Source organism: Mustela nigripes, chromosome 6 (assembly GCF_022355385.1).
Source record: "Mustela nigripes isolate SB6536 chromosome 6, MUSNIG.SB6536, whole genome shotgun sequence".
Taxonomy (NCBI): domain Eukaryota; kingdom Metazoa; phylum Chordata; class Mammalia; order Carnivora; family Mustelidae; genus Mustela; species Mustela nigripes.
The window spans coordinates 51,173,601-51,198,330 of NC_081562.1; the positions used below are offsets into that span (position 1 = coordinate 51,173,601).

The window sequence follows — 24,730 nt, forward strand, 5'->3', positions numbered from 1 at the left end:
ACATAAATGCTAGAAAGACTGACTTTCAAAATGCTTTACAAAGTGGTGCTTGAATGACTGACTAAGGCATTATGGAATACTATTCTAGCCAATTCATCTATCAAACTAAAATGGATCTGCAAGCCAGAAAGATACTTTGGCTTCCATCAGTACTGGATAGTAAGAATAAAAGAAACATATATATTTATAGGACTTGAATTCTGGTTAGGCAAGATGTATAAGTAAAAGAAAGAGATAAAAACAACAGATTGAGAGGATTATTTCTCAATCAGAAAGTGCATTTATGGTTCTTATTAAAGTGAAAATAGTTAAATGAAAGGACATATTTATATGTTCTCAAAAGTCTATTGTACTACAAAATACAAAGATGATAGATAGAAGAAAAGAAAGAAAGAAAGAAAAGAAAAGAAAGAAATCTATAGTGAAGTCAGTGATAGTTACATATGGTGACTTGCTAAATCCTTGCCATGGTTCTATGCACTTTTCACATCCTAATCTATTTCACCCCCACAGCTACCTTTCAGGTGAGTGCTATTATGAACTCCCATCTTACAAACAAGGAAGCCAAGGTACACAGCTAGTTAAGTAGCAAAACCAGACTTCAAATTCTGTCAAATCCCAGAATTTGTGTGCTTAAGCACCATGTGGTAATGGTTATTGCTTAGGAATTATCAGGTTTGTTGAATGTATCTTTGAATCATTTTGATATCAAAATTTAAAGATACTTATAGCTCAATTAAACAATTTCATTATGAAATCCTTCAATTTCATGATTCTAATATCTCGAGGAATATACCATTAATTAGTTTATTTATTAATAAGTTGTCACCACAAATATTTAGGCTCCTCTGTGTATAGAAGAACACTCATGTTACAGAACACTACTGGTGTTCTTACACTTTGGGGATTTTTTCAGTGGAAAACATGGTAATTATGTATAAACTAAATAACTTTCATACTCCCACTGTCATATATAGTATATACTTAGGAAAAAGTTCCACATGACACAGGGACTACATTGATTGATGTTCTCCCTCAAACTCATATACAATTCAGCAGGTAAACCTTATCAGTTCTAAAACCTAAAAATCTCTCAAATCATCTCCCCTCTTTTTGTTTGGTTTGGTTTGGGTTTTTTGTTTTGTTTTGTTTTTGTTTTTTGTTTTTTGAGAGAGAGAGAGAGAGCAGGGGAGAGGCACAGGGAGAGGGAAAGAGAGAATCCCAAGTGGACTCCACACCCAGCATGGAGCCCAACAAGGGGCTCATTCTCAAGACCCTGAGATCATGCCCTGATCTAAAATCGAGAGTTGGGTGCTTAACTCACTGAGCAACCCAGGTGCCCCCATCTCCCTTCTTTCCAAACCAACTGTTATGGCCACTGCTTAGACTCAGCATTTCATGAGTCCCTCCCACCTCAAATTCCTTCGGTGTTCTCTGCTGGGGCACTGGAGGCAAAAGAACTGCAAGAGTCATGAATTAAGCTTCATGAGCTTCTCAAGTCATCATAAATAGCCATAAAATCTATTTTTAAACAAACAGACATTTACTACCCAAATACAGCTTCAAGAAAAAGGCCTTAGCTACCCTTCAAATCAAGTTGCCATCCTAGTCATCTCATAGAAACATCTGGAACCAACATTGACCTTCCACCATACTAAACCAAGAATCCCTATAAAATGCAAATCAAGTCATGTTATTTCCCCTTCATCCCTTCCCCAAGACTTAAATTTCTTAAAGCATCGTATGAGGCGTTTCATGACTTGGCTACCTTCCTTCCTCACCTGTTGCACGTGCTGTCATCCACCCAAGCTATCCATATGAAATAACCTGCATCTCACAGAACATACTTTGCTCTTTCAGACCTTTACATCTTACCCATGCTACTCCATATCCTAGAAATGTCCTTTCCATTTTTTGGCTAACTGATGTTCATAGACTGAGATTCCGCTTAAAAACTACATCCTCTGTGAAGTCCTCCTCTAAACCTCAGAGACCTTCCCTCCTTTACAAAAATTTTGCCCCTAACCCAAGAGCTTCTGTGAGTTCTTTCTCTGAGTTCCCCTAACATCCCAGGCACAAATATCTTTTATTTAGTCCTATCACCATAAGGTTCAAAGGTCCTCACACAATGTCATTTCCACCTTGAGCTAGTGAAAGAAATCAGCTTGATCTTGTTTATCACTGCTTCCCACAATGCCTGGCACACACGGTTAATATTCAATGAGTGTTTAATGAGTTGGAATTAAATTCTCTATACAAGACAGTAATAGAGATATGTACATTAATAGAAAATATAAATAATATTGAAAAATTTTTTGCCAAAAATATCTGGCCATTGTGATTTTCATAATAAAATTAAAATATTAAATTTATGCTATAGGCACACTGAAATTTTGGACTTTCATGCTCCACTTGTGTACATGCTTAGAAAACTATAGTTGTTCTAAATTAAGAACCAGTTGACACAAGCTGATTTTGTTAAGAACCAGTTGACACAAGCTGATTTTGTTGTTATTTCATCATTGTTAAGGAGAACATCATTTCTTTTTAACTAAAACAAATAAGTAACTTTATTATACTAAAGTTGTTCATTTTCATTTTTCCTTTCCCAAAGTAATGGCCACATGTGGAATGAAAAGAATTTTCATTCTCCTTGAACAAGATGAATATCCTGTTTGTGTGATTTGGGGCAGTTTCTTATGAAGACTGCCAGCCTCTTATGAATGTTATGATTTTCAGATGTGTAGTGTGCATTAAAGAACAAGAAGATATCATGAAATATTAGTGACAATTATAGACTGAGCAAAGAAACTGGACAATGTTTCCAAGGGTTATAAGGATCATGGAAATGAATGTTACTCAAAGTAGAGTGGTGATTTATAACCAATTTCCGTCTTCAAATTAGGGCCCAAGTGAAAGAAAACGGAATTTAGCAAAGCATTCTGGTGTATCATTTCCTGCAGCAGAAACACCCACCCAGACTAGTGCCCTCACTAGGTACAGGACAAGAAGCAGCAACCTGAGGGAAGCCCACAGGCTCGCAGGGCTACTGGCTGGCTCTTTGTCACCAAATGCAGCAGGTTGAATGCAGACATCACTGTGATATCTTCACCAACAGAACGAGAGGCAAAGAACAGGGGCAAGAGCTGAGTAGGAGAAAAAAGAAAACAAAAACCAATTAAAACATCACAAATGTTAAACACATTCATTGCACAATTGATGGTTACGGTTTTATCTGGAACTGAACCCATACACACAGTGGTAATAAATTTCAAATGCCTATTTTTCAGATGGTGAGCTTACTTTCAACCCAGACTTATTTATATCTTATGAATAAAATACACACAATATAAAAGTGTAATCTGTGAACACATTTTGCAAGAGGTCAGAAAAGAGACGAAGTTTGAAACATTTGAAAAGAATTAGCATTTATGGAGTGAGCTCGTACCATGTGACAGGAACTGTCTGGGGCCCAATATACACATTGTATCATTTAATTCTTACAATAAACCTAGGAGGTACGTTTTATCCCCCAATAATATGTGAGGAAATCGAGGCTCAAAGGTCCAAGGGTACAGAGCAAATAACCAGTGGAAAAAGGATTAGAAAACCCTGTTATATCTCACTGCAAAGCTCTGTTCTTTCCTTACACCATGCTGCCTCCTTCCAGCAATTATTTGTAAATCTTCCTCCCTGGAGAAGATTATAAAATACTGAAAGATTAAGAGATGCCTTTGCTATAGTTTCTTTTTCTTTTCTTTCTTTTTTAAATAGAGAACCAAATAACCTATAGACAACTAGGAGACTTCACTTTAGAAAGTGTTAAGTTTGAGCAAAGCATAGCAAATATGAATTTTCATTTGATTTAATCATTTAAAATTTCAAGGTCAATTCTGTGAATAATATTTACAACCTAACCTTAAAAAGGGTAAAAATATTTCTTAGGTTTTGGAAATGAATCTATGTGGAAGAATCTCAAAATTGTATGAGTGTTAAACTTCAGAGAAAAGCTCAGTCAGGATTTTCTTAAAGTTTTGTACAACCTTTCAATTGCTAAAGATTAACTTCAAATGAAGATGGAAAAAACTAGACTAGTACTAACTCTTAATAACTTATTTTAAATTGGCATTATAAGTGACTGTAACTACTGCATGTCCAAAAATGGATGTAAAATGAATGTCTTATCCATTTCCTGGCCCTCATCCCCCCAGAATAAAAGTCTGTTCCTGGTCTCTTCTGACATCCTTGAAGAACAACACATAATAAACAGTAATATATTTTACCAAATCATTCTGGAGTGTATCTGACAGAAATCTGCTTGTATTAACATACCTGAACTCTGACTTCTCCAAACTAAACTCACTACAAAATTAAAACATTTTTGCGTTACTAACTGGAGACAAAAGGGAGGAAGAGGGAAGGTAAGTATCACAATGCACAGCTGAAAAGAACCATTAAACATAAATAAACATGTCATTTTCACGAGTGACTGCAGAGCAGGGAAAAGAGCATTCCTTTGGAGCAGACTACTGACTAATAAAAGATCAAAGGTCTATACCTTACAACACTATAAATAAAAATGTATTTTTTTTCCTTGTGACCTTCTCTGAGAGGAATAAAGTGTGCACGATAAATGTAATTACTTAGCAAAGCTGCAGCCTCATTGTGCTCCACAGCTGACCATAAAACGTCTTCCTATTCTGTTTCATCAACTGCTGTACCAGGCAGCCTGCGCGCCTACCGATGGCCTCGGCCATCTGGCTTGTGTCAAAGCCAGCGCACAGGAAGAAAGGGAGTGATGTCACGCTGCAGGTCAGGCAAAGAACAAAGATGCATTCTACAATTAAAAGCTGAGGGCCTCGAATACCAGGGGCCCTCAGCCCTCCAGCGTGATGTGACTGCGTGATTTAATGTCGGGGCTCTTGCATTTATTGCTACCCGAATAGCCAGGGCTCCATCTAGTGGTGAATCAGTTTTGCCCAATTTTCTTTAAAAGAGAACCCATAAAGTGTTACCTTAGTTGGCGCCAAGAAAGTGCAGCAACTAAAATGATCGGTAACTTTTAGAGCAGTCTAGTCTTTTTACACTGAAGAATGCAAAAATCATGATTCATTACAATGTTCTCCAATTTAAAACCCTACAAAGCACACATTTCACAGGGTAGGGTACCATATTTTTTTTAAGGCCTTAATCCTCATGATAGCAGAAAAAGCAGCAAATTTTGCAAAATGCCTGTAAAGTGACATTACTTAAACACTATTCTGAAAATATGTCATCATTAAAATGTAAAGTGAAAAACCATTCTAAAAAATGGACACATGCATCTGGACACCTTGATGAAATCCAACTCATAATCTTATACATCAATGGAACAAAAGAATCATAGTTATTAATATGGTTCTAACATGTGATGCCAAGAGCAACCCTCTCTAGAACAGAAAAAGAAACATCTTTATGCTGAAATGATTTAACACAATTAATTTTTAATGTTTTCCATATACGTTTGCAGTAAATGAAATTAAACATTTTGACAAAGTGATCTAAAATACAAAACACATTTGGACAAAAGACGGGCCATCGCAGTGGATGTGTGTGAGCTCTGGATGTGTGTGAGTCCTGGGTGGGAATGCTGGCCCTCCCCTAACTAGTTGTATTACCTTGGACAAACTGCTTACCCCCTCAGTGCCTCAGATCCCTCAACTTCAAAATAAATGAATTGGTAAAAAGCACTTGGAACAATTCCTTGCACATAGTATATACTCAGCAAATGTTAGTTATTATTAGCTATTGACATGTACAAATATTTGCTATATTTTAAAATTATATGAATTAGATATTTCTAACAGTCGGTTTATACCCAATCCTATTTAGAGTCTCCAAAGACTCTTTTTGAAGCCACAAAGCTTGCTACTCTTTGATGCATTTCCACAGTAAATTATCAACCTAACAAAAATGGTAAGATAAAGATTTCCTAAGGATAATCATTGATGAAACCCTTAGCATGTGGCAGGCACTATTCTAAGCACTTCAGTTTATTAGCTCTTTTAAGCCCCGCAGTCTTATGAGATGCACACATCATTTTCCATTTTTAGATGCAGAGACTGAGGCATAGGAAGGTAAAGTAACTTGACTAAAATCTTAGAGCCACTGAGGCCCAGGGCCCTTCCTTAACTGGACTAAATGTTTTAGCATTTAGCCACGGAGCTCCAGGACCAGTGCTCTTGACCATGACACAATTGGCAAGGAAAAGCTGAGGCTGGACCAGCTCACTCTAAATCCTCTGACTCTATGGGTCCCTACTAGATAATGTGACTGACAATAAACATTTCATAAGGATTCAGTCAATTCAAGAAGAATATTTGAAGATTCTCTCTCTTAACACTGAGTGAAACAAGTAAGGCGTTAGGAAAGAACACAGTCTGAGACATTCTCAGATTTCTGCATTTGCTCTCTCTGTTCCACCAGATGCAACTTCCCCTTTTTTCTTTCACTTTCAAAATTTTTCTCTCAACTTCTTGGACACACCTTTAGGACATCTCCAAAACATGCCTAGAATTGACTTCCCTTGACTATACCAAAGCTTCAGTATGTTGATAGTATAGTACTTTTGAGGCCAAAAAAGCCAATAGCTACATACACCCATCATGCCCCCCCCTACAAAAAAAACTGAAGTTTTAGTTTGGCAGTTTTCTTCTTCTTACACTCCCTGAGCCACAGGGTAAGGTCCCCAGCCAGAAACAATCTAGTACAAAAAGAGGCAAGAGAAGCACATGCATCTGAGGGCTGTTATCTTTGAGGAAAGAATTAGCATTAAACACCCTGTGGAAATTAGCACTGAGTGAGGACCACTCAGAAAACCTCTAATTCTCTGAGTTTGTCCCCAACTTCCTCACTTTTGTATTGTCTTTGGTATTCCACATGGCAGAATAACTTTTATAAATAATCAACATGTTATGTTTTTAATGCCAGACACATGTCCTATGCATCTTTCTAATTTCCCAGAATATCCAATACATCATTTTGGAAATAATTTGGTGTTTTAAAACCCTGGCTAAACAAGACCTAATGAGCAGTAACACACTATGTATTAAGAACAGAATTATACCTCGGTGGTCAGTAGGTTAGGCATCTGCCTTCGGCTCAGGTCATGATCCAGGATCCTGAGATGGAGTCCCAAATCGGGCTCCCTGCTCTGTAGGGAGCCTACTGCTCCCTCTCCCATTCTCCCTACTCTCTCTGTGTCAAATAAATAAATAAAATATTTTTTTTAAAAAGAATTAGAATACATAATTGTCTAATTTTCTGATTAAAACTTCTTGATGATTCTCCAATGCACATTTCAGGGTTTCCCAACCCTTGTTCTGGGAAACAGGAGATATACTTTCTTTTTTTCTTTTTTTTAAAGATTTTATTTGTTTATTTGACAGAGAGAAATCACAAGTAAACGCAGAGGCAGGCAGAGAGAGAGAGAGGAAGCAGGCTCCCTGCCAAGCAGAGAGAGCCCGATGGGGGACTCGATCCCAGGACCCTGAGATCATGACCTGAGCCAAAGGCAGCGGCTCAGCCCACTGAGCCACCCAGGCGCCCCAGGAGATACACTTTCAAACAAGTCTGTAGTCAACTAGTTGTGGAAATGTTACCCAATAAAAAGAATCCAAGAGGCTTTCTAGTAAATACTTGCTTCACTTGTCTCAGCTGGTGCCTCTCAAATGATTTTGACCATAGAAAAAACCTCCACATCTCTCTTCATTCCATATCCTTACTCTCCTTGTTGCCACTCCTAACCTCTCCCATTCTGGTTCCCACTGAGGGACCAAGCATGTGATCACATCCCTTCCAACAATTTTCAGGGCACTGATTGCTTATGTCTCTGTCTTCCTCTTCTAGATTATACAGTTCCTAAGCAGAGGGACGGTGTCTTTCTCCTCTTTGTATCCCAGTACCTGGCGCCCAACAGCCATGATGTACTGAGTGAGAGAATGACCACATCCGTGACACATTCCATGGGTCACCATTTCCCACCTTGACTTCTCTGCCGTCTCAACTGCTAATGGTGCTTAAAGATGATAATCTGAATTAAAACTGGGTGGTTCTTTCACAGGACTTAGCAGTTCCTATCAAGAGGTAGGAAGTAGAAAATGCAATCTGACTTGAGATCCAAAGATAATTCAAATGCTCTATTTTGGTTAAAAGAAAAAAAATTATTTCTCATCTTTTTCCCTCCCAAACTGCCCTCCAAAAAGTTGGCTAAAATTAGTTTGCTGGTTTTTTGGTTTGAGTTTATTTTTATTTCCTTTTACTTTTTTCCTTGCAGTGAAACAATAAACTGCCAAAGAAAAATAGTATAAACAGGGAATCCAGAGAACTCACAAAGTTGTTCATCAGCTCCAGAAGAAACGAGCTGATTGTCCTAGTGCATTTAAAGTGTCAAACCTAAAGGTCAAACGTCTCTTTCCAATAAATGCCAAAGGAATGTCTACATCAGTTGTTTTCCACAGGCTAGTAAAATATCCCTGATAAACACTGGGGTCAACAGAGAGCTGACAAATTTGAATTTTGTCGAAGAAGGACAAAATAAAAACAAAGTTCCAAACCCTAATCTCACCATAGTATCAGAAATGAAAGACTGTTAACACCAAGAACGAGGAAAACAATCTTCTGAACAGAATATATTTAGTTTCGTGTGGAAATTATTTTTCATTATTGTTGTCTTTCTCATTTCATTATGAAAAGAAGAAACTTCATCATGGGCCAGCACTTGGGAATTGCTAATCTAAATGTCTACTATAAAGTTCTATAAAAATATTGTTCTTATCAACACAGTGCCTAGTACAATTTACGTTCAGCTAATGTTGGTGGAATGAATTGTTCAATCAATCATTTACTTCTTCCAACCAACAGGCCATTAGCTAAAACTGGGCATCCCTTTTGTTAAGCAAAGATCTGTTTGTATTTGTTGTAAGAAACAGCCAGAATTCTGGTTACTCAGAATTCTAAATCAATCTTCCAAACCATTTAGAGATCATACTTTTAAGTTAAGGAATTTATAAAAGCTACTCAGTTCATGTGCAGAAGTTCCTATGGAAAACAATGTGTTAAGAGGAAATGAATATGCAGAGATGTAAGATACAGTCTGCACTCTCAAAAAATGTACTAGCCTAGATGGAAACATAACACATGCCTTAAATACCTTAACAGGGGTAGAAATAAAATACATGGAATTTCAGGGAAAGAAATATATATATATTTTTAAATATCTTATTTATTTATTTGACAGACAGAGATCACAAGTAGGCAGAGAGGCAGGCAGAGAGAGAGGTGGAAGCAGGCTCCCTGCTGAGCAGAGAGCCCGATGTGCAGCTCGATCCCAGGATCCTGGGATCATGACCTGAGCCAAAGGCAGAGGCTTTAATCCACTGAGCCACCCAGGTGCCCCCAGGGAAAGAAATATTGCTTCCAACTTTGGGGGAGGGCGTTGGTGGTATAGTGGTGAGCATACCTGTCTTCCAACTTTGGGGGAGGGAGTGACAGGGATATGGGGGTGTTGGGAACCAAAACAAGCTGCTTAAAGAAATTAAAAAAAAAAAAATCTATACATCTATATAGCTATATATCTGGGGTTAGCCATTTTTTAACTTTTGATCTCAAGATCTCTTCATACTCCTAAAAACTATCAAGAACTCAAGAGGTCTTTTGTTTATATGGTTATACCTACCAATATTTACTATATTGAAAATTAAAACTGAGTAATTAAAAAAAAATACTTGTTGGGACGCCTAGGTGGCTCAGTGGGTTAAAGCCTCTGCCTTCGGCTCAGGTCATGATCTCAGGGTCCTGGGATCAAGCCCCGCATTGGGCTCTCTGCTCCGTGGGCAGCCTGATTTCTCCTCTCTCTCTGCCTGCCTCTCTGCCTACTTGTGATCTCTGTCTGTCAAATAAATAAATAAATAAATAAATAAATCTTTTAAAGAAATAATAAAAAATTAAAAAAATATTTGCTTATTCCATTTAAAAAAACAATTAAAAATATATTTTAAGTGACATTTTTAGTGAAAAATAACTGCATTATCCAAACCATGAATTTTTATTTTTGCAAATCTCTTTTGTAGTTGGCTTAACAAAAAACAACTGAATTCTCATGTCTACTTCTGCATTCAATCTGTTGTGATATGTTTTTTTGGTTTAACTATATATACGAATAAAATCTTGCCTCAGGTATGTTGTTAGAAAAGAGAGGAATATTTTAGTAAGTTTTTTAGAGAACTGTAGATATTTTTCTTTGATACTACATCAAAATTAGACAAATGATAGTCTGAAACTATTATCAATAAAGGTTTCATACAATTACATTAAAACTTAATGCTCTATCTTGCATTTTGTTTTTGTTTTTGTTTTTAATTTTTTGTTAACATATATTATTAGCCCCAGGGGTACAGGTCTGTGAATTGCCAGGTTTACACACTTCACAGCACTTACCATAACACATACCTTCCCCAATGTCCATAACCCAACCACCCTCTCTCTCCCCTCCCTCCCCGACAACCCTCAGTTTGTTTTGTGAAATTAAGAGTCTCTTATGGTTTGTCTCCCTCCCAAACCCACCTTGTTTCATTTTTTCCTTCCCTAACCCCAAACCCCCCACTTTGCTTCTCAACTTCCTCATATCAGGGAGATCATATGATACTTGTCTTTCTCTGACTGACTTATTTCACTCAGCGTAATACCCTCTAGTTCCATCCACATCGTCGCAAATGCCAAGATTTCATTTCTTTTTGTATCTTGCATTTTGAAAGGATCCTCTGACCGCATGATTTTGTAACATCATGCAATGTTCACTTTAAAAATATTGGTTTACTGGGTGACGCAGATCTTTCATAAGTTGACACATTTCATTATCAATAGAAAAAGTCATATTCATTAATATCACCATCGATTTCACCAGAAGAGTCTTTAAGTACTGAGAGGCTGTCAAACAAGCTCACAGAGGTAAACATAAGTTTTCCAAAATTTTATTTTTTACCTTGAAGCTCGAATTTACCATTGCCAACTAATATTGACAACTGTTTTCCTTAAAGTGAAAGAATCACTTCATTCATTAAGAAAATGCATGCCAAATATCCAAGTCTAAACAACCACAGTTTGTCTGTTGGTCATTCCGTCAAGTAAAATTGTGTTTCAAACAACTGCACAAGCGCTTTGCCTGGAGACAACCACTGTTCTTTGGTACGTAGAAGCCCTTTATAAAAGTGTATTTCCCTTACTTCACACACAATGTTACAAAGATATGTACTCAAGGTCAAGATTTAATTAAATTAATATAAATGTTACTACTTCATCAAGGACATTCTTTTGTGAAAATGGCTTTTCCCTCCATGTGTATGTTAATAAAGAATAGAATGACTACTAATAAAGTTTGTTGTCACCACCTTGATTCACAGTAAGACACCAGCAGTGTTACCCACTTTTGCTTTTCCAACATCACTGCAAATGTCAACACAATGAAAAAACATCTTAGTATTAAAACAGTTTTCACTTTGTGATTCCCTTAAATGGGTCTCAGAGACTCCAAGGGTCATCAGTCTACACTTTAAGAACTGCTAGTCTGGCACATTGCTGGGCAACAGCACAGTAAATAGTCAATAAATATTTGTGGAATATATGAACATGAACAGAGAAATACATGTATAATTCATCCTATAATGTTTAAGAAACAACAAATGGTTAGAAAATAGTATCAGTAGTCTCTTTAGATTTCTTACTACTTCTCGAGATAATTAGTACATTTTCTATTTCTTCTAGTCTGTGGACAAATGCAAAATTTTAAACTATTTTATCAAAGGGAAGAGGATTGTCATGACGGATTTCTGAAAGTAATGATTAAGTGCTACAACCCAATTTTCTCAGCACCAATCTTTGAAATACACAAAAGTCTATGTCCTACTAAGGGAAAAGAAAACAAATTTTGAATTACTGCTATCTAGAAAAGGAAAATTAATTTGTTGATAAATTCAACATTTTTCAACCTATATCATATACATGGCATTATTAATTCATGTGATTTCTACTAATAAAAGCCTGCCAAAGAATTAGACCTTTTGGAAATGCTTGAGGGTAACAGAATTGTATCATTAAATAGATTTAGAACTGGAAAAAAAATCTTTGGAGAACACCTAATACATCAATTTTTGAATATGAAGTCATCACCCACCACAAGTAAAATATTATTTATGAGGTGTTTCACACATAATTTATTAAAAATTAAAACTTTAGATATCAAAGTATGAAAATAAGGTTTTTTAAGAAAGCAACTAGGATGTATTTAGAGTTATCTCTTTAACAATGTCACCCTCATTTTGTTTTCTGACATGAATTCTTGAGTGGGAGAGAGAAGAGTGGAGTTAGAACTCACACCAGGAGCGGCGCCTGGGTGGCTCAGTGGGTTGAGCTGCTGCCTTCGGCTCAGGTCATGATCTCAGGGTCCTGGGATTGAGTCCCGTGTCGTGTCGGGCTCTCTGCTCAGCAGGGAGCCTGTTCCCTCTCTCTCTCTCTCTGCCTGCCTCTCCATCTACTTGTGATTTCTCTCTGTCAAATAAATAAAATCTTTTAAAAAAAAATTAAAAAAAAAAAAGAACTCACACCAGGAAAGTGCAGCCTAGACCATCTGTTCCTCAAGTCTATAATCACAGTCTGCCGTATGACTGTGAGTATGTTGTTTATGAAATATCACCCATCATGTGTATCTCAGTGGAAAAAAAAAAGTGGGAGAAACAATGAACTGATCCAAACCTCTTATTTTGTAAACAGCAAAACAGAGATAAAGAGACTTACCAAAGGTCATACAGCCAACTGGAGAAAATAGTAGGCTAAAATCCCTCTTGTCTACAAACTGCAGCATCTATATTTTCTCTATTATTCAATTCACATAAAAAGTAAGAAAAGGACATAAAGAATTGCACCTAATACTGACAATGCAAAGGTTACACTGTGTCAATTAGGGTATACCAACAGTATAGTTAAAATAGAATTATGGACAAAAGTCCACCTTCTGATGCTAATTGTAACTTTACTAAATGCTATTTTTTTTTTTTTTCAGAATTCCTGTTTTGAAAAGCACCTAGTTAAATACAGGGATTTGGGGCACCTGGGTGGCTCAATTGTTAAGTGTCTGCCTTTGGCTCAGGTCATGATCCTAGGGTCCTGGGATGGAGCCCCGCCTCTGGCTTCCTGCTTGGTGGGAAGCCTGCTTCTCCCTCTCCAACTCCCCATGCTTGTGTTCTCTCTCTAACTGTGTGTGTCTCTCTCTGTCAAATAAATAAATAAAATCTTTAAATAAATAAATAAATACAAGGATTTGTTCATTCTCACATTAATATTTTATGACCTCTATCTCCAATATAAAACACAAATCTTTTTCTTCTAAAATGTACATTGATTTCACAGCTCATAGCCTCTACATTATATATGTGTTTCATCTAAACAGTCTTTCTTAATATTTAAAAAGTGCCAACAACAAGAAAGCAAAACCCACATAAATCATTTTTGATTACCACAAAAAATGCCTTCAGAATTTTTCAGTATGACTGTTTCATTTTGTTGTGTTTACACAGTACAGTTTTGTTTTGCTTTTCTAGTACGTGAGTTCAAATCCAAACTTTCTCACTGACTAGTTAGGTTTCATGTGAAGTTTTGCTCTGAGCTTTGAAAATCTCAGCTGTAAACATGGAACAGCTTCCTTGCAAGCCTGCTACTACAGGAGAACATGGCACACAGTCACCTCTAAATTAATACTATTATTCCTCTCTTAAGTAACATTCTCTACTGGTTATTTGTTAATACTCACCCATGGAATTTGCAGAACTGAACGTCATTGTTGCCCCATGACATTTTATATAGTTGACCTTCTTTATTGAAAACATTCTCGGGGCGCCTGGGTGGCTCAGTGGGTTAAGCCTCTGCCTTCAGCTCAGGTCATGATCCCAGGGTCCTGGGGTCGAGCCCCCCACACTGGGCTCTCTGCTCAGCAGGGAGCCTGCCTCCCCTCTCTCTCTGCCTGCCTCTCTGCCTACTTGTGATCTCTGTCAAATAAATTTTTTTTAAAATTATAAAAAAAAAAAAGAAAACATTCTCCATTTGACTATTTCTATGATACTACACAGCATCATTTTCTTCCTCCATTCTGGAAATTACTTCTCTATCTCACATTGTATTTGCTTCTGATTTTCAAACAGATTTTGCTCCTGACGTATCTCTTCAGTGCCCTCTATATTCCTCATGGTTGAATCTCTTTCTTACAGATTTCACCTACTCTTACAACTTCAACCATGTAAAGCTCTAGCTCCAACCCTGAATCCAACCCTGAAGATGCGTCTAATGCTGCATCTTCTAACATCTACTGCATAACATCAACTTGCCTTTGCACAGTGTTCTAATTTACAGGCACTTTCATAAACATCGTAATAATAGTAGCTTACAAGAAAGAATCTTTAGTGGCACTTTAAAATATTATTCAACTATTTTGCATGCATACATCTTACTTGACATTACTATTAATGATAATCATTTTTGAGCCCCTGTATGAGATGATTTTGCATGTGGGTATATATCCATCCTCTTATCGACCCTGAGGGAAGCATTCCTACATGTCACAGATTAGTCCTATTTGCCCAACATTTCTGGCTCTCTGTTTTTCAGGCAAGTTAGCAATGCACTTCCTGGCCCCTGTGATTGAGTGAGACCACATGTCATTGGATCTGGGCAATAAGTTGTGAACATAAATGATAATGTGTGTCACTTCTAAGCCACTGTACTTAATTGTTACTGTGAGACTCTCCAGAACTTTCCTTCTCTCTCCAACAGTGACCAGCAATGTTCTATAATTAGATGTTGGCTGCTCTATTAACAATGATACTGGAGTAAGAAGACATGGGGCAGAGTCCCCCATCTGACAATGAACATGCAATACAAGCAAGAAATAAACCTTCAGTGTTTTAAGCCATTGGGATTTGGGGATTATGTGTTCCAGCAGAATCTCGGATTCAGAGAACAATTTGTTTGAGGTCATAAGGTCAGTAAATGATGGAGTCAGGATTTGAACTGAAGTCTGTGTTAAATCTCTTCTACCACAGGAAAAATTTCCCAAGGGCAGGAACTTTTGCGTTCCAGACTGCTGGAACATTCTCATCCTTCCAGACCTTGTTTGGGAAAATAACAGGGTCTGGACGGATAAGAAATCCAATGTCAAAGACAATGAGACCATCTTGAAAAGCCCAGAATCTCTCTCATCCCTAAATACCCCAAAGATATTCTCACCTTGGTCTGAAAACATGTCTCTCCTTTCATATTCAGTTATTAAAGGCTAGGAAAGATCTGCTTCACCCTGGATCACCTGGAGATAACAAACGGGCCCCAACTCTCAAGAATAAAGCTTTCACTCAGCTATAAAACTGAGTAGTTCCTGGTCACAATAAAATGAATACAAAGATCTCATTTCCTGAAATGACTGAAAGCTCCCTGTTCAGTGCTGCTTCTCTTACTGAATAAACAGGTCTGTGCCCAGATGCAGACCTTAAATGTCAGATGCAGGCCCCTGGCCAGGGCGGCCTCTGCCATTAAAAGATGGCGCCTGGCTAGTTGCCAGGTTAGGATTGCCTCGTGAGACTAAGCAGAACGCCCAAAGAGGAAGTAAACAGCATTGGTTGCTAGCGAAGTTGTTCGTTTAGGTGCGCAGCCTGATTCGCTCGCTCCTGTACCCTGCTCGCTGATTGGTCATGTAAGCGTATATAAGTGTGTAGACTTGCGGAAATAAAGAGAGAAGATACATCTGAACTGGGGCTTCTTGTCGTCCTTGCGCTTCGAGGGCGATACTTAGAAATGTAGCCCCCTGACTTTAATCAATCTATGAAAAAATAAGAAGAAAAAAAAACAATCCATTTGCCATGATGCTAGAAAAATATATATCCTTTCCCATGGAACAGAGATCACTGGATCTAAGGAGAAGGAACTACAGCAATAGATCACTTTTTTTTATCTGAAAGTAAATAATAAGTGAACAACAGGTATGGAATTAACAATATACACTTTTAAAGACCACCTATATACAGAGATTCGGATGTGGTTTCAGAAGAGAAGGTAAACAGTAGTACCATCACATTTTAAAAGAAAAAGAAAAGTTATGTAGCTAACAAAATGTACAGAAGGCCAGAAAAAAAGGTAGAGGAAGGGGTGCAAGAACCAGGACCCTCATCTCATAAAGTAGTCAGGAGATACACTAGACTAGAAAATGCTAATTGACCCTTGGAATCCATTCTTCCTTCTTTGTGTTAGTAAGAGAACCCTCTGAAATTTCAGCTGGATACACAGCTACATTTCTCAGTCTCCCTTGCTGAGACCAGGATACTCAGTTTGAGCCAATGGAATATAAGCCGAGAAAGATCGAATCTCCTTCTTTAGAGACAAAGTCACTACTTCAGCCATGCCCTTGCTCTGAGGAATGGCAACAACTGTAGCAGCATGCCTGGACCCTGAGATGGAAGTTACTTGAGGGGGAAGACAGACTCAACAAGTCATGAAGCAAAGCTATTCACCAATCCATCCAACTATGGTCTATCACCTACAGTGGGCTACTGTGGGAGAAAAATAAACTGCTGTTTATTTAAGTCACTCTCCTTGGAATCTGTTACAACTGCTTGGCAGGTCGCCTATCAAAAGCTGATGAGCAAATATATTATTTATTGTTACAAAAGTGAACAATAGGAAAATTTTAAAGTCAATATAGAACAGTAAACAGTGGTAGACAGACTAGAGAAGAGCCGAGATACATCCTTACTTTTCATAACTGATATCATATAAAATAGATGAATCAAGAAGCAGTGCTAAAACTATATTGACTAAAATTAGGGAACTACCAGCATGATTTAAAAACATTACTCCAGAAGAGTAAGACAGAGATGGGGAGGGGTGGAGTCGAAGGCAGCTGCTTTTCTTCTTAAGTTCTCATGTACCAAGAACTATGTACAGGTTTTTAATGAAAATAAAGCTTATATGTGCAAAAAAGATGGAATGCTTCAATAGACCATTTCATCTAAAGAAAAACTTGCTAATGTAGGCTGACTAAATCCTACGCCTGGGACTATAAACTACAGTATCTATATCTATCACTACAAGACTATTTTTAATGAGTTGAATATAATGCCTAAAAATATGTGTCCTTAAACCATGTTTCAAATGTTCTAAGTTAGAACTTTGCCACCATTCCAGGAAAACAGAAAGTGTTAGCACTGGAAACTGCAAATAAATATTTGCTCTTGTACTAAAATTTCAGCATTCCTCCCTCCAAGTTTACTTTCTATTGCAGGAAGTACAAAAATTATGAAATAAATTCTCATGATGGAATGAGTTACGGTTTGAATCTGATGGAGTAGATAAATTTTAAGAAAATGAAGTCCTATTACACTGAAAGATAAATCTTTAATGGTCTCCATCAACTAGCCATGAATGGGATCATCTAGTGAAAGAAATAAAATAATTTGCAAAATGTTCTACTTTGTCCCTTAGTGGGTTTTTAAAAATTAATTTTAGGTAATTAAATCATCTTTTTAAAAAAAGTCTGGGGGGTGCGTGGCTGGCTCAGCTGGTTAAGAGTTGGACTCTTGACCTCAGCTCATGAGGTCTCAATCTCACAGAAATGAGTTCAAGCCCTGCTTAAAATAAATAAATAAAAGGGAGAGGAAGAAGAATTTGGGTATCCCACTTACATCTCAAACTATTATTTTGTTTGTCTCTTTACCAATTTATAACTGGCAGACTCAATTTGTTTCTTTCTTTACTAATTTGTTATTCTTTCTGTATTCCCGATCCTGTTAAAAACTACTCCCAGCCACTAAACTTCAAATCTGGGAGTCATCCTCAATGATGTTCTACTTTAAGCATTCATATCCAATTGACACTAAGTGCTGCCAAATTTATTTCCAAGATACTGCTCAAATATATCCTTTTCTTTTTATCTTTCATCTAATATACAGTATTGGCCTCTTACTGGTCTTCCTGCCTTTAACTTGACTCCCCTCACATCACTCTCACTACTGCTGCAAAAGTTTGACTATGTCAATACCCTGCTTCATGTGCTTCCATGCTCACTGGCATCTACAGGGGAAAATTCAGCCAATCTCTCCTGGCACTCAAGATGAACCAGGCTTGCTTCTTTTCCTACTTGCATAACACTTCAGTCATCAACACTCCCTGGTATGCTGTATGCTCCATGAATTCTCTTGTTCTTTATTTTGTCTCTAGTATCTGACACAGCAACTAACCCCCAGCAGGCATTCAATAAGTATATTTTGAATATTTTGAATAAATAAATAAATGTTGTGATGATAGCCAACTCTTGATCGTTTCCCACATACTCATAAGGGATGAACTCTTCATTTTTAACCTCCAAGACCCAGTTTAGATATCACCTCCTCAGGGAAACTTTTCTTTACACACACACTTTTTTTTTCTTTACACACTTTTCTTTTTGTCCCGACACCCTTCTCCTCATCCCTTCCATTAGAAAATGAATCATTTGTTCTCCTATACTACTACCTACTTCAGTGCCTCTATTATTATACCACTACTGTGTGTTAGAGTCTCAGGTTTATGTATGCCTCTCCTATAAACTGCTTGAGAGTAGTCAGTGGTACACAACCATTGTAAAATAAAGGCTCAATAAATGTTTTCATCAAACAGAACTCAAATGTCACTTCCTCTGTTTTCCCCCATCTCTGTGCATAATGTCCTACCTCCTATAGCCCTAGAGTCCTATGTTGTATCTAGGCAGTGTAGAATATAGGAAAGAGTCAGAACTGGGTTCAAATTCTGACTCCATCACTTAGCTCAGCTGATAAATCTTGAGCAAATTAATTTCTCTCTCTGATCCTGTTTCCTTACCTAAATACTCTATCAAAACACTAATTGCATTAAGTTTTAGAAGGGTTAATGAAATAATGTTTTTGAAAGTAATTAGCAGACTGCTCAGTGAATTTTACTCCCATTTCCAAGGAGGAAAAGCAAGAAATATCATGTAGAGATAGAGACAACAGGTGAAAGACAGCATGTGCATGTATGTGTGCACGTGTGTGCATATGTGGCAAGGTTTAATGAGCTTAGTTTTGCACAGGGTTAGAATGATGCAGTTTTCTAGCAGACAACTCAGCTATGATTAAGTTGAGATTAATTTTTCTATTACAGCAATTATGTTTTAGTGATTGCCAAAAAAATCATTATCTTTGACAAACAAAAATTTCAAGTTTTGCAATAAAGTGTTTCAGTCAAGCATATAAAGTAATCTAGCTTTATGCATGCATAAGGCAAATGTATTAATATAACAGGAATCTGACAAAGTAGACTTGTGGTCAATTCTAATTTGAACATCTCGATAAGAGAAAATATTATTGAAATTCAACTAAAACTGTCAATATCACTCACATTCAAAGAATAAAACGTTCTCAGATTTATAACTAATTTTGCATCATGACTGAGAATTATCTACAACATCAGAGTACTGAAATCCCAGTACTAGCCTTGTGACTGATATTAATTTGTCATTTGAATGCCAATAAATTCTGTTGCTCCTAGGTTCTTCTTCTAAACAGAATACTAGCAACTTTTTTACTTCATAATTACGCTTTATTTGCATTTCAGTCATTCTACAAGCATTTTGAAGCTTCCTAATTATGCTTTATTGGATTCTTTTTATTAAATGTTGTTTTGTAAAAAAGGGCTAAATGTTATATAACACTCTGTAATTCCTTCAGATAACAGGAGAGCTCCAGACATACGCATGCATATATTCTGCATGCAGGGGGAAAAAAAGACCTTAGGGATGGACTCTAGCCAAATGATATATGAACCAAAATATCCTTAAGAATTGTAAAGCTGAGGTATAAAAGATATGGTGGTAATTACGAAATGCAGATATTATATAATTAAGTGAAAAAGATAAAAATAATTCTTTAAAGGGAGAACATATAAAAATAACAATTCCACAATAAGCATGTGGATCTACAGCCCCACTTTAGTTAACAAAGGCACAGCAGAAAAAAAAAAAAAAAGAATCCAAAGCTCTTCTTGCAAAGAAGAGTCAAATGCTATTGTATACTTTTAAAAAAAAAAAATAAAATTCAATAATTAGATTAGTTTAGGCTTAATGATGGCTTTGAACACTTTCTCAAGGTCACAGAACCTAAAATATGTCAACCTGTCAAATCCTTATGAAATATAAAAGCAAATTCAACACAGAAATCTTATGGCAAAAGACTGAAAACTAAGGGGAAAAGATCATAAAAAGAGGATAAAACAGGAGGACAAGGAATGTCATCAACTATGTCCATGATAACACAAAAGATATAGGATTTAAATACCTCTACTAAAAAATGACTCCATATAGAGTTACAAAACAGAAATGGCATAGAGGGAATTTTTAAAAAGCGGAGATAGAGATTTCACATGTGCATACACCACACACACACACACACACACACACACACCACCACCACCACCACACAAAGGTGGCAATATAAATAAATACCTTTTAAAAGAGAACATAGAGGAAAACGAACGTGCATCCACACTGGAAACCGAAACAGGATCAACGCACTCTGAAATACTTCAGCTAGACTAAGTGCAGAAAAAAGATATTGAGGAAAAGGCCAATCCCAACTCTTCTCACGTGCAAACATTGTTCCCGCGAGCTAGTAGAAGAAAATCCAGCAGATTCCTGCCAGGATTCTGAACCAGCGCCAAGGCAGAGACCAGGTAAGTCACAGGTAGAAGAAGGCACTTACTGGCACAGTGTATCTGGAGCCAAGAGTTAACTCTGGCAAGCACTTCTGGCACTGGAAGCCATCCTATGCATGGATTCTGAGGCAAAGCTCATGCCTAGCATACCAACGGCAGGGGAAGCACTGCCATGGCTGGCTTTTGGAAAAACAGAGGCAAACATGGAAAATTAAGGGCACTGCCCTGGAGATTCTGAGTGCTATTTCACTCAGAGAAAAGAACTCAATCCTAGGGTGCCACTTCTTGCTCCAGCCCCCTCCAGTTCTGATGCTTCTTCCCCTCTCTACCTGTGGTCACTGGGGTCAGAAAATTAAACTATAGTAAACCTAAACTTTTCTCTTCTTCCCCTTTATCACCCTCAAATATTAACAAGACACACATCAAACTCAGCTACAAGGCCTCTCACTTCCCAAACTGGGCAAGTCACGTTGCACTCACCCTTTACTCTCTCTGAGAAACAGATGCTGGGGACAAAGTGGGGAACCACAGGCCATGGATCTGCCTCTGTGAAGCTTCTGTATTAGTGAGGACACTATCTGCAAGTGCAATAAGGACCCAGGAGAAACAAAGGGGGCATAAAATCCTGTAGAACAGAGGGAAGAAGTCTAGTTTGGGTGGGGAAGCCTAAGAAAGCCTTCTTGGAGGTAGTAACATTTAAATGAAGAATAAGAGATAAGACTGTGTGGCCCACATCAAGAATGAAGAAACAAGTATCCCAGACAAAGAAAGCGATAAGCCATGAGATAAGAATGAACACAGCCAGGGCACCTGGGTGGCTCAGTGGGTTAAGCCTCTGCCTTCGGCTCAGGTCATGGTCTCAGGGTCATGGGATTGAGCAGGGAGCCTGCTTCCCCTTCTCTCTGCCTGCCTCTCTGCCTACTTGTGATCTCTCTCTATCATATAAATAAATAAAATCTTAAAAAAAAAAAAAAAAGATTTCTTCTAGATTAAAAAAAAAAAAGAAAAGAATGAACACAACCTCAGGGGTGAGGAAAGCAGAGCGGGGCTGGAAGGTATAGGTAAGGAGAACAGGAGGGAGATGAGGAGGCTGACAAAGCTAGCAGAAGCAAATCTTGGAAGGCGTTTTAAGAATACGGAACACCATCCTAAAAAAAAAGAGGAATAACTGTAAAATGGATGGTGGTGGCATAAGACCAGGAGCAGTGAGACTAACGAGGAAGCTATTACATAATTCTAGGCCAAAGCTTGATACAGCACAAGAGAATAAGAAAAAAATTTAGGAGGACTTCAGTTATGGCTCAAGCAACTGTGCAAATGGTAATACCATTTAGTAGATTAGGAAACAAGAGGGGAGGCTTAAGTTTGGGCAAAGAAAAAAAAAACCCTTTAGTTTTTGACATGTTCAAGGTGCCTAAGACACTGCCATCCAAATGGATATAATACAGAAGCAAGTGATACAGAGGACTGTGGCTTAGGAAACAGATCTGGCTTATGGATAGATGTATGGGGAGTTAATTTTATACAAATGGAACTGAAGCCGTGGAGTAACTCTGATTGCCTCAGAAAATGTGTAAAACGAGAAAAGAAAATGTCAGAGCTCTGCAGAAACTCAACATTTACTGGTGAGATGGAGGAGAAAGAATTAGCAGAGGAGGCCACCGAGGAGCACTGGCCAAAGGGAGAGGCCATGGAAGGTGCTATCCAGAATACTAATGGTGATGATAATTAGGACAATGATAAGGCTGTTGCTAGCTAACATTTACTATGAATGAACTCTGTGGAAGGCCCTGAACTAAGTAGTCTACATATATTGTCTCATTTAACAATTACAACAACCTATGTGGTAGGAACTATAGTATTGCCATTCTACAAGTGAAGAAACTAAGGCACAGATAATTTAATTGATGTGTTTAGGATCATATACATAACAATAACAGTATTACAAATTGGTAGAAAAGACCATTTCTAGAAGTGAATGGTCAATGTATTAAATGCCCTGAAGATAGAGACCAAACTGAGTTCATTGGGCTTAATTTAACGTTAACACCATTAACGGCTCCAATCAAAGCAGTTTCAGTGGAAGAGCATGGATAGTTCTTTTCATTCTCTTGGACCCTACATCCAGCCCCTCAGTTCATTGGCACTCTGGTCCAAACCATTATCAACTAAACTAGCCCTTAGTGGTTTACCAGCTTCCATTTGGCCCCTACAAGCCATTTTCTGCACAGCAGTCAGACTGATTATTTTAAAATGCAAATCAGATCTTGTCACTGACTGCTTAAAACCCACTAATGGCTTCCATCATGCAGAATAATACCTAAGCTCCTCATTGTGATCTAAAAGCCCCATATGATCTCATCACCTTCTTTGCCCCCAACTCTAACCATCCTCCCTCCTTCTCCTACCACAAAATGGTCTTCGCACTCCTTCTACAATAGGCCATGCCTGTTGCAAACTGAGAATGGAAGTCCCTAGTCTCTCTAGCTCTTACTGCATCCCCAGAGATTAGATGAGTTAGTGCTTGACATATAGCATGGGTTTACACATATTTTTGGATGGACAGCAAATAAAGATAGCAAGCACATAAACAACGTGTAAAACAACTTGGTCAGAGAGGATGATGGCAAGTGGAGTAGGCTTTGTTTATTTTACAAGATAAGAGAAATTTCAGCTTATTTAAATAAAGGATAGTAAGAGATTATCCAAGACCTTAACCCATCTAGGGAAAAAAGTTATACAAGAAACTAAGGCACAGATAATTACAGTCAAAAGGGATTTTACTCTCTATACTGAAGTTTTTTGTTCTGCAATTTGAGGGGTTGGGGAAAATCAGTAGTTTCCAACCACTCTCAAGAACTTCCCTTTATTTAATTATTTTTCTTCACAATTATCCTTGTTTACTTTACACTGAAAGGAGACTCCGATTAACAATTACATATGTCTGGTTAATGAAATAATTATACCAAACAAATCCAACTTATTTGGGAAATCCAAGGCTCAGGAAGATTAAGTGGTTCATTTAAAGTCACAGAAATAATTTTTTTAAAAAGGAGGCCATTGTCTAAAAAATGAAGAAACTGGCCCAAATTAGCACAAGAAATCAATGAAATCAATTCCAAACCACATACCAAAGTAAAAAACTGAAAGATTTTAGAAAATTAATTTTAAAAAGATACTTTTTCCTTTTAATGGAGGGGGAAACAATAATAAATCCCAGAGAATTTTAAACAACCTGCATGAAAAAATCATGGTCTAACCATGAAGTAAATTAAACTATAACATGACTTTAAACAATTGGTGTTGCGCAGGAAAACCAACTTGAGAATCACACTAGGGTCATTTTTTTTTTGAAAGTCACAAAAACACTTTAATACCTTAAAAGTTAAATGGGAAAAATATAATTAAAAGAAAAGACTACACAGGAGTCACTATACTGCAATGATTAGAAGCATAAACTCTGTAGCCAGAAGGCCAAGATTTAAATCATAGTCATTCAAATTACTGAATGCCTCGCACCTCAGGCCGTAATCTCCATATATGAGTTCTTGTGATAATACGCTACCTCCTTGATTAAGTTGCCATGATCATTAAATAATTTATTATATGTAAACAGTAAATACTTAAACTAGCGGCTGGCACAAATGGTAAAAAAACAAGTAACATCCGTATGTGAGTATTTGCTATTATTTTTATTATCACTACCATTATTATTATTAATATTCACTATATGGATGGTGAAGCCTAGAAGCAATGGGGAAAAAACAGATTTGATTCCATCGAAAAATATAAGCACCCTAACTGATAAACGTGAAAGGCACAGAAATAAATAAAAAGTAGAAAAAAATACAGATAATAAAGGAAATGTTAATCTTTTCATGTTAATCCATCAATATGGATAACACAAATATAATGAGATGGGGGAAGAAAGCAAGTCACAGAAGCTACACAGCAG

General features: G+C 37.3%; 1 protein-coding gene across 3 annotated transcripts in view; it reads right to left on the reverse strand.

The window, feature by feature from the left end:
- MSRB3 (methionine sulfoxide reductase B3) overlaps positions 1–24,730 on the reverse strand; it is a 169,176-nt gene that overhangs the window by 135,318 nt on the left and 9,128 nt on the right. For 2 of the 3 annotated variants that reach the window (XM_059402539.1, XM_059402538.1), the window contains exon 2: positions 3,020–3,146. The exons of the other annotated variant lie outside the window; for it this stretch is intronic. In XM_059402539.1, coding sequence (XP_059258522.1) covers positions 3,020–3,095 — 76 coding nt within the window. In that variant the 5' untranslated portion in view covers positions 3,096–3,146. The remainder of the gene's footprint in view (positions 1–3,019; positions 3,147–24,730) is intronic. 3 annotated transcript variants of the gene reach the window in all.